We start from the raw sequence: 12,044 nt of genomic DNA on the forward strand, positions 1-12,044 counted from the left end.
ATCTGTGATCAGAGTGGCCGCTTTCATTGAAGGTGTTGTATTTGTGACTTCTTTAGGTTTTGTTACACCATTCAGAGAGCTGATTGTATGTATCAGTTGTTTACATACCGGTAAATTTGTAAACACCATATGGTTACCAGCAATTCACTAGTTATCGGAGACAGTTGTGATTTGATTTCATGGACAATAACAACTATTGACAGACCTTTGTCATTGACAAAGGATGTTTAAACTGGACGCTATCATCTTGTCAGGGTGTAACAGACCGACAAGAAAGTCACTTTGAGTCCATCCAATACAGCTGTAATGAACACACTGACTGCAGGAAAGTAATCATTATTACATGTATGGATTCTGATCAAATGGAAACACAGTCTACCATGTGTTGAATTTCATAAATATCTGCCTTGTTGATCAAGTAATCCTGTCTCTGTCATGAACAGTAATCAGCTGTAGGAAGAATTTTGTTAAAACCCATTTTATCAGAATTGATGCATTCTGGGACAGACCTGAGGTCAGAGTGCACATTTTATAAATGTGGACTATATCGTGGTTTATCAAAATTCCATGATGCATCCAATCGTATATGGCTTAGTTTGCCTTTCACTACAGATTTGAAAACACAGAGTAGCTTTCTTACAAGAGTTACTGTTACGTGACTTCACAGCGATTTTAAGGTTACAATAGGAATGCTTGAATTCTGGAGCAGTTATCACCATGATTAAAAAAAAAATCAATGATGAGGGTCTGTGGATTTAACAGAGATAGGTCAAGAGTTGAATCTGAGGGAATTGTCATATTTGTATCATGTGTTCTGTTACACTTCAAAACACAAGCTGCTACAATTTACTGTGCCATACACCTTGTGTTGAAGCATATGAACACTCAATCACTGCCCCTCATGGTTCACATTGAACCGTGTTGGATACAAACACCACTACCTAAGGACAATTGACTGAACTAGGAGAGTGTTTGTCAAACTCTCACCTCTGAACTTTGACCTCATTGCACACACTGCAGTGATCACTCTTCGACATCTTGTAAACTTTCACCATTTTATTCAGTTATTGCTGGTAGAATAAAAGAAAACAACATGTTAAAATTTAGGAATCTAAACTGCCAAAGCTAGGAATGCGTGAGCTTAATCTTTGCATATGACATTAATCTACACTAAACTGACATTGAGAACATTCAAGGGTTACTACTGTCTTTACACAGTGCAGATTATAGATGCAGGCAGAGAATGGCAGCCATTTTGTTTTTGCAAATGTAGCTCAGGAACACATAAAAGTTGAAAACATTTGTTGTTGTTATCTCGACATTTATCTAGTCTAGGTTACATAGGGGGTCAGAGTGTACTTCTCGGCTCTCATCTGGCTGTCCCAATACAGTTCGGGGAAATCCCATTCAAAAATTTCTGAGCAAGATGGTGTAATACAGACTGGAGCCATGCATCCTGGGAACACTGATCTATGTTGTAATTATCACGTTTTGAAAATCACAGAAAAAATAAAACTTCAAGGTTACGTAGAAGTAGCTTTTGAAGTCCCTTTTTTTGTATGAGCATGAACCATGTCATGTATGTCTTGGATCAGTTTATAGACAAGTAGAATACAACGGATATAAAATTCATAGTTCACACTTAATTACAAAGGCTGGACTCAAAAGCCACTTTAGCATAACCTTGAACATGCTTAAGCTTATTTTACATGACTTTGTCTAAAAAACATAATAATTACATCATGGATCAGTTCTTCCCAGGATGCATTGCTCTTGACTGTAATGCACCATCTTGCTCAGTAATTTTTGAATGGGATTTCCTAAGACTGGGGGGTGGCCGTATGAGAGCCAAAAGTGCAGTTTGGGTAACAGAAACTAGATGTTTATCATATAATATGATGGCTGATATTTTACAATAAATGTCACCGGAATGGAGAAATGTGGACATAGGTATAAAATGGTGTGAAGGTCAAATATTGCAAAATCACTGATTGATTTTCGGAAGAACAGTTACTTACCAAGAGCCTGTCTTCACATATTATTTAAATGATCTCTATAATTGTGATGCTATGCCAGACTGCAGATATCTCAGACAATTTGAAATCTGTATGACTAAATGGAAGAAAATCACATTATGGAATGCAATGCAATATTTGTGTGTGTTTTTACTAAAGTTATAGGAATATGAAAATGATCTAGGAACTTTGATAACATTACTACTGTCTACCAGTAAAACTATATTCATGTTCAGTTCTGGTCAAAATGACTAGAAAATTAAAAAATGACTTCAACTCACAAACATCTGGTGGAGCACCAAAAGTTATGAAAATGTAATAAGAATTTTTGAGTTACAATTATGAAACTGTTGCCATGGAAAACAGACATTCCAAGACTCTATCAATTCATTAAGTTATCATTTGGAATTTGACAACAGTTTAAGAACTATTCATACTTGAGAATTTCATTTTACTTTTAATGAGAAAGTGTCATGATGAAATTTTAAACAAATAGAATAAAACTGTTGCTATGGTTACCAGTAGCACACAAGTGTATTAATGTATTGGTACACAAACATAAAGTTTAGTTCAGTCCTATATTTACACTCACAAAAATGCAGAACACTACAGAATTTTCGTTAAAAATGTTCACAAATTCAAAATTTGTTGACAAAATAAAAATTTTTGAGCAATAATTAAAGAATATTGCCATGAATACCAGCCAAACATTGTATGAGTGTTTCAATTCATTGGCATATCATTGACAAAGTTTACATTATGTGTCAGTGAATATTTCCAAGAGAATTTCTATTTCAACTGAAAAAACACATTATACGGCAATGATAATTTTCAGCAAATGGAATAAAATCTGTTGCCATGGTAACTAATAATACTCTAGTGTAGTAATATATTCCTACACCATGAGCAAGCTTACTTACAACTTTTACAAAAGATTTTTTTCATTTTAATTCAACAGCATAAGAGGGTTATGAAGAAAAGCACATTTTGACCATTTATGTTGCCATGGTTACTTGTTATGCATGACTGTACTAATGCATTAATGCATAACAAACAACCTAATGTCCAACTGTGAAATTTTGCAAAAACAATTTGGATCTACTGCATGAAATACAAAGGTTACAGAAAAATAAATATTGTGGGCATAGTTATCAAGAAAACGTTGCCATGGTTACAGTAATAAGTATATGAATTCAAATTTGGTACAAAAAAATAATAAATACATCTTAAAGATTAACAAATGTGCTATATTGTAAAATTTTGAAATTCAATGTAAGAAATTAAAAAATTATGACAAAAGTGAACTACAGTATGTCAATATTTACTAGAGATTTTCAATTTCAACTACAAACATTAGCTATTAGGAAATAGTAATTTTGAGCAAATGAAAAAAAATCTGTTGTTATATGTATCAATGTACTGCACCACTGAGCAAGCTTTTTTCAGTCTTACAACTTTTGCGAAAGAATTTTCATTTTACTTCATCAGCAAAACAGAATATGAAGAAAAGCACATTTTGAACATGTATGTTGCCATGGTTACTTGTTATGCATGACAATACTAATGCATTAATACAAATTAAACAAGCTTATGACAATCTGTGATCTTTTGCAAAAAAAATTTTGGACCTACTACATAAAATACAAAAGTTACAGGAAAATTAATATTTTGAGCAATTGTCTCAAAAACATGTTGCCATGGTTACTAGTAATAAGTGAAGGACTTCGTATTTTGGTACATTATAACAACATCTTTAAAATAAATGTGCGAAATTGGAAGAATGGGAAATTTAGGGCGACGTCAAAAGATCGATGTTTGAAAAAAAACTTAATTGCTTAAGTTTGGGGGTGGGGGGTTTTTGGCCAAATTAATTTCTGTGCAGTCAAAAACGATTTAACGTCTTTGTGGCAAATTTTACGATTTCAAGGCTGATTTTTGTACGCTAAAACCGATCCAGTCACCTGTATTTTTGTTACTTTATAATAGTTTTAATTTTTATTTAATTCAATGGTACATTGGTACGTCGTTTGAAAGAATTAGTACAGGGTATGAGTCCGCAATGTTTTTCAATTTTAGGTCAGTTAAGTTAGAAGGGGGGGTGGGGGGGTCTGAGGCCAAACTTAAGCAATTAAGTTAGATTTATTATATTGAACTTTTGATGTTGCCCTTAGTATAATAAATAAAAATGTATGACAAAAATACTGATTTTGCCTATTTCTGTTGAAAATGTTGCCATGGTAAATTCGCAAAATGACCAATAATTGAGGGAGAAGTTTTCAAAAAATAACATTTTACTTCAAAGAATTTATGTGAGTTTAAAAAATTCTGTTGCAGTGAAAAAATTATGTGAATTTAAGTGTTTCTTTTTACAGCAGAACAAAAAGTAAGCTGTGCAACAGTGCATTCAATAATTTTCACAGATTTGACCTTTGACCTTTCAGGTAACTGGTCAGTGACATTGGTTAATGGTCAACATCAAGACCAAGGACAAAAGTTCAAGAGTCCAAGAGGTTTAGCCTTCCACCGTGATAAACTTGTGGTGTGTGACCGTGGTAACAATATTGTACAGATATTGAACAAAGATTATACCTGTGACAAAGTCATAGGAAGTTTTGATGGTCAGTTTGCAAAGCCATTCCGGCCACTGAGTGTAGCCATCTCACGTTTAAACCACTATTTCATACTTGATGATGAAAATAAACAAAGTGTTGTTTGTGATGAAAATGGTAAAATTATCAAAATAATTACTTTACCTGAAAACATCAAAGTAGTCTGGGACATAGCTCTGATGGATGACTTTGTTTTGGTCACTTTGAGTTTGACCTCTTTGGACATCTTTAGACCTGAGGACAGAGATGATAGACTGGTCAAGTACACTCAAGGTGGAGAACATCTAGCAGATGTCAATGGTCAAATTAGTGGCCAAGGACAATTCAAGTGGCCGGTGTCTGTGGTTGTAAACAGCAACAATGTCATCATGGTTTATGACAGTGGCAATCGATGCATCAAGTGTTTTGACAGCGACCTGAATTTTTTACATCAATTCGGACAAAGTCAGCTACCAGGGGGCATGCTGGGATACATTGCTGTGGATGAAGATGATAATGTTTATGTTTGTGACTACGACTTTGCTAGAATCCTAAAATATCGATGTGATGGAAAGTGGATCTGTTATCTGTTGATAGGTAATGTGTAGGGAGTTCAGAAACCAATATGGCGGCCGTACGAATTTAAGCACACTGTTAAAAGATGTCAATTTTCAAAGTCGTTTTTAAGCAACTCTGGTTATTATTGTGCCTTCAATTTACGATAATTATTTGAAGAAAGCAAATTTACACTGATTTCGCGCTGAAAATAGGGCGTACGTGCAGTTTTGAAGTCTCACTCCCGTGGAAAAATCGCCCAATGGCTTACAGCGCTCTACGATTGTATAGCATGGCACCGTCTGGTTGCGGGTGCCTGATATAAAATGGAAAAGCGAAGGGGTAGCCAATCCGTTAAGAGCTTTTAAACCATGCTTAGATGATAGCCAATAAGATAAGCTGTAAGATGATACCTCTTTCATATAGATGAGGCAGCTATAGCTATGGGTGAATTGAGGTCAAAGTTTTTGCCGATCGATTTCAGATTCATAGCCGGTATGTACTTTTTTTAAACGAACAATTTTGAAAAAATTAGCATTTTAATTATCATTTGAGTCGATTCCTGTTCATTTTAGTTGACGAGCTACCCTTCCGAATTGAATTTCAAAAAATGACATCGGCCGAGTGCACGGTATCACTCGAGAGGTGGGTCGAACATGGCGACTGGTGAATTAGTTCAGTCAGTGTGCGTTGATGTCCTGGCGATCGTTCGCTTTAGTATTGAAAAAATCGGGTCTTCCGAATTGAATTTCAAAAAATGACATCGGCGAGTGAAATGTCAAAGGATAAATTAGCTGCAGAAGAGAAAGCTAAAGAAATCGATACTTTAAACATAAAGTATAGACAGAAGATCAGTAATATTACAATGTTGAAAGAAAAGCATGCATCTTAACACCGAGAAACTTTAATAAAAGACTGAGACGAGATGACAAAATATCAGAGCTGAATAGACAAGTGGAAGAGAAAAATGAAGGGATAAGTGAATTAAAAAAGAAAACGTATGAACTGAACAAGACATTAGAACATATATTGAAAGAAAAAATAAACCTCCAAAAAAATAAAAGCTTCTGGAAAAGAAAGGTCATGGAAATGAAGGAGAATGATACTAGAGTGCAACAGGTGAAAGAGAAAATAAATGAACTTGAAAATGAAAATCGAGAACAGAAGGAGATCTGTGAAGTAATGAGAGAGATTTGTGAAATTATGAGTATTCCTGCTTCATGTGTCAGAGTCAAGTTTCTGTCAAGAAGTAGTGCTGCTGTAAATTTATTTAAATGGCCAAACAAAGATGATGTGGCAATTGTTGACTTGAAGTTTATTTTAAAACAAATCCATGTGGCTCCAAGGGATTCTCTACTGCGTGCTTTGTCAGTAGCAAACATTGCTGATGTAGAAAACTTGTATACAGCATTCCCTGAACAGTACTTTTGACTCTAATGACTCAAAAAAAATGAAAAGCTATGGTTAGGTTGCAATTTATGTTGAACCATACAAAAACCCCTGTACTTGCAGCTTGACTATAGTTTCAGGTAAGATATTGTAGGAGTTTTCATTGTCATGATTATTGTGTAGTTATCACTACTTTGTAGTTAAAATACAGTACTAGTGTTGATTGTAGGAATTTACCATTACTTAGTGATCACAAAATTTTATCTTCATTGCTGCCATTAATAAGTGATCAGCTTAGGTCTTGTCCTTGCTAAAATTGTATACAATGTACCTTCATCTGTGCCTTTAAAAAGATAATTTTACTCATGAAGCCTACACATTTTTCAGTGACAAAACTGGAATACTAGCAAAACCTGAACATGCTTGAGCCTTTGACATGCAAAAGCGAGTACCACGGGCATACATGCACACTTGCATATGCATGCAGCTACGGTACGGTATGGTCAATAAAATATTTATTCTGAGCAATTTCACAACAGGAACACATCATTAATTAATTAGAGTAAATGACTTGTCTGTTAGAGATATACATACATGTAAATGTAGGGGTTTAGTGCCAAATATTCAAAGGATACCATTTTAACTTTATGTATGACAGTGATCTGAATGTAGCCGAAATTCAACCCACCACGAGCCTAAATTGTGAAAAATTGACTTTTTTCTGATTTTTATGCCCTATAATATAAATATGAATGAAAAAGCAGTATCTAACTATTTCTGTTGTTTAAACATAAAATAAAAAATACAATTAAAAAAACAAATTTCTCCAAGATCCTAAGTATAGTTTTTGAACTATGGCTTCCGGAATGTAGTCAAAATTCACCCCATGAGCTGAATTGTGAAAAATTGACATTTTTCTGGATTTTTGTGCTCTCTAATAAAAATATGAAAAAAAAAATAAGAATTTAACTATTGCTACTGTTTAAACATAAAAAATACAATAAAAACACCAAATTTCGCCAAGATGCTATGAATAATTTTTGAATTATGGTTCTCTGAATATTGCCAAAATTCAAATTTTCTTCACTTGTCGTGAATTTGACAAAATTGACATTTTCTGTATTTTAAGTGCTTCTGTAAAAAAAAGTAGACACTCATTTCATTAACTAGTCATCACTTTTGATTTAACGTATAAAGCAAAGAAAAATGACCAAGTTTTACCAAGCTACATTGCATACTTTTCAAATTACAGTCCTCCAAATATGGAAAAAATTCAAAAATTCAGTGGTGCCGCGCCGAAAAAATCTAAGTCATAGAAAATATTTTCCAACTTTCTCTATCTATTTCACATGCAAAAAAGCTTCATTTTTGGCTGAAATCTTCTAATTTACTTATAAGTAAGTAGTTTATGAGTTTGTTAATATTTTATACCTAGTTATTTTGGTTTGAGGGGTAATTTTGACACCTAAAAAGTCACTTTTGTGTTATTAGCACAATTTTATCGTCCTTTTTTCCGGAAATGTTGGTTATTTCAGACCTTGCGACTACTGTAACTCAAAAACTACTTGACGGATTTTCAAATTTTGTTTTTGTTTTGCTTCATTCACCTTGCTTAGCAAGATTATGGGATCATAAACTGGTAATTAATGGATTCAAATTTTCACTGAACTCCCTATAATGTGATTAGCCCCTGGTACATTGCAGTCATGGGTGCTAAAATTGGTGTTGTAGAGAGATGCAGTGACCAAATCAAAGTATTTTCCAAGTAGATAAAATACACCAACATGAAGTGTATGTCTACATGACATCAAAATGTCAGAATTTGGAGGAATTTTTTGAAAGGAATAATTTTGTGAGCGTTGAAGTTTGAACGCATTGCATTGACTTGACTGCATTGTTGACAAGGATGTCATGGCAACAAGTTGATTGCAAGGTTATTTTTACAAATTTAGAAATATGGTTGTTGACAAATATTGTGATTTTTGTCAGTCGATTCATCTCAGGGATGTTAGAAATCCAAAACGGAGATGTTTTGTGGATTTATCATCAACAATTTTGACCAATTTTGTCATGGAGGTATTTGACTGCCGTTGTACACGGCATACCCCAATGACAACATTGGTCAAAAATGTTTGTTGATATTTAAATATTGGCGTTATTTTTCATTTTCAACTTGAAATTTTGGATCGGACAATCTTAGAGATGCAGTCGCTCACTTCCTTTGTATGCCGATGAAAGAATCTTACAAATTTTGTGAAATTTTTATTGAAAATTTGATCAGTTTTGACCATGGGTTGTCTACAGGTAATAGTACAGATACACCTTCCATCACATCGCCATAAATATCGGGCGGAATATCAATTGTGTGTGCAAAATAAGATGAGATAAAATACCTGCATATCTGATGATGTTAATTTTGTTGAAATCTGTCGATATTTCCATCCGATGGAGGAAGATTACTCCGATTTATGGTTTATAAACAACGACTTCAACCTTAGCGATTACCGCCATTCTAAGTTCAGGAATGCACGTAGAGGGCGTTGTATCCAGGTCGATCTCACTTTGTTGAGAGGGGCGCGCGAGTGGGGTCAACTCTGGGCATTACTTCGTTGTACTATTGTACAAACTTTTCAAGGGTAGTTTTGAAATATTCACAATGCTTTCGTTCTGTATCAGTGTCCTGTTTTCCTACTTTTGTTGTAAATAGTGACTCTAGACACATCTTACAGTGAGAATTATCGGTGGTCCTTTAGTGGTTGATGCTGTATGAAACATTGTATCAAAATTTAGACCAGTAACTAAGGACGCTTACATCACAGACGTAGACGTGTGTATGAACTATGATGTAAACAAACATGAAATGTGACACCAGCGTAGATCGCCATTTTATGGCATTGTCGTTTATTTCTCGTGACGTTCATAGAACAAATCTTTGTTTTAGATTTCAATCCAACTTTTACCTACGTGTACAGGAATAGGTGAGCGTCACCTCGTGATTTTGATATGATGACATTGTACACTGATATTTATATCATTTATATTTCTTCAGATTTTTCAGACATTTGGTAGTTTACAAAAACATATGAGATTTATTTTCAATGCATTGTTGTGCTGTTTACTGATGGAAAGTAAGGTATTAACAATAAAGAAATGTTGTTTCAAAATTTGTTGCATAGACTGACTGTTCGGTAGATTAATTTGACACTGTCTGCCAGTACAATTTTAAATGTATTTTGAATCCTAGAAGAGAGTGAATGTATTTTATAGATTTTGCGTGTAGTTTGAATAAAATGAACTAGTACCACAGTGTAGCAGTGGCGATATTTTTGTCTGATGGGAAGTCGTTAATAATCTTACAAAATAATGGATGTAAACAAACTGTGGTTTATTTTGAGTATGTTCAGATTTTAATTTTTATATACGTCTATGTACAAATGTCAATTTTAAACGATCTGAAATAAAAGTTAAATAGTTTTAATCGTTAATGTTTTATTATCGGCGATGTTTAATTTATCTGTTCCTTTTTGTTCCGAAAAAATGGCCAAAATATTCCTTTACTCGCCATGATTGTTCCTTGTGATTTTGATGAGATCAGTGTTTTAATTGGGGTCATATCAGGTATAAACGTGTTTTCCAAACACTGCGTACACTGGAAATCTGCCGCCATAGTTTTGCAGAAGCAATGATGTCAAGTTAGTAAGACACTGCGAAGACGAATAGTTGATAGTCAGGGATTAGGCGGCACTGAATACTCTACAAGTAGTTTATTTTTTGAAGTTAAATCAGTGACATCATCAGTGTCGTAGACGTGTTTATAATGAGATTACAGTGGCCACTGGCGCATGTATGTTACATGACGGAGAGTAGAAGCAGGTCTGTATATGGTTACAATTTTAAAATGTTGGATCAGAATTCAGATTTGTGTTGTTAGATTTTATTTTGATACTGAGATACCGACACGCCAGTCAGCTCTAGAGTACTGTAACACTGTGTGTATTGGTACTCACCGTTGTATGGATTGTAGCTTAGCTCTGCATGGCAGGGCTGTGTGTTACCGGCGTTATACGGCCTCCCACCACATGTGGTGAGAGGCCGTATAACGCCGGTAACACACAGCCCTGCCATGCAGAGCTATATGGAGTGAAGTTTATCGAGCGTCTAGACATTCTGATTGAAACCATGATTGACAGATGTAAAGTTACAATGTATACAAATTTACAAGTCCACGTGACTGACTCCAATTCTCTGATTGGTAGCTATGACTTATGAAATGACTTATGAATGTGGATATTAAAAAATTCGAAGGAACTCTTGGAAAATTTGAAATCAAGATCTGTTTCAAAAATAACATCTATTAAAACTTTCGATTTTTCCACATTGTATACCACAATACCACATGATAAATTGAAAGAACGCTTGAAAAACATCATCAACCAAGCATTTTTCTACAAAAACGGTTCACGCCGTTACAAATATGTGGTATTAGGGTATAATTCTACATATTTTGTTAAAAATACAACTAATGCTAAAGTGTTTTATACCGAGAAAGACATTATCAGTATGCTTGATTTCCTCATTGACAACATATTTGTTGAATTTGGAGGACACATTTTCCAACAGTGTATAGGAATTCCCATGGGCACTAACTGTGCTCCCTTACTTGCCGACTTATTTCTGTTCTCATACGAGGCAGAATTTATCCAGAACCTTATCAAGCAGAAAAAGTCTCTGTAGCTCGTACTTTCAACCTAACATTTAGATACATAGACGATGTTATTTCATTGAATAACTCTGAATTCAGTAAATATCTCGCTATGATTTATCCTCCAGAATTGGAGATTAAAGAAACTACAGAAACGGCCTCTTCTGCTTCATATCTGGACATTTACTTGAATTTGACTCCAATGGTCACCTTTCTACTAGGCTATATGACAAGAGAGATGATTTCAACTTTAGTACAATTAATTTTCCACACCTCATCAGTAATATTCCACTCTCACCTGCTTATGGGTATACATTTCCCAGCTTATACGATATGCAAGAGCATGCAGTTCATATGGTGATTTTGTAGAGAGACATGGCCATCTCTCTTTCAAACTGTTAAATCAAGGTTACACCAGAGCAAGACTTGTCTCTACATTCAAACGCTTTTTTGGCAGGTATCGCAAGCTGGTAGATAAATACAATATCTCTCTTCGACAAATGATCACTGATGGCATCGGTGACATTGGGCCTTAGTTAGTGACCACTACCTATCTGACTTACAGATTGATATATGGCGGGTGCCACATGTGGGGCAGGATGCGCTTACTATTTTCGAAACACCTGACATCACTTCTTGGTCTTTTGGCCAGAGGTCCATATATCTTTCTTTCATGAATTTGACTTTGTTTGTACCGTCTATTTACTGTCTGTTCTGTGCTGTTTTGTGTCTATGTTTACAACTATTGTCTTACAAATTTTGACCTAGTGTTATTGGATTATGGATTGGTATGAT

At 34.6% G+C, this 12,044-nt stretch overlaps 1 protein-coding gene across 1 annotated transcript in view; it reads left to right on the forward strand.

Moving 5' to 3' along the window:
- Positions 1–5,211, forward strand: part of LOC139124355 (uncharacterized) — a 61,105-nt gene extending 55,894 nt beyond the window's left edge. Inside the window, exon 7 of the mRNA XM_070690496.1 lies at positions 4,457–5,211. Coding sequence (XP_070546597.1) covers positions 4,457–5,211 — 755 coding nt within the window. The remainder of the gene's footprint in view (positions 1–4,456) is intronic.
- Positions 5,212–12,044: the final 6,833 nt, after the last annotated feature.

The sequence above is a fragment of the Ptychodera flava genome, assembly GCF_041260155.1.
Source record: "Ptychodera flava strain L36383 chromosome 23 unlocalized genomic scaffold, AS_Pfla_20210202 Scaffold_23__1_contigs__length_28996876_pilon, whole genome shotgun sequence".
Taxonomy (NCBI): domain Eukaryota; kingdom Metazoa; phylum Hemichordata; class Enteropneusta; family Ptychoderidae; genus Ptychodera; species Ptychodera flava.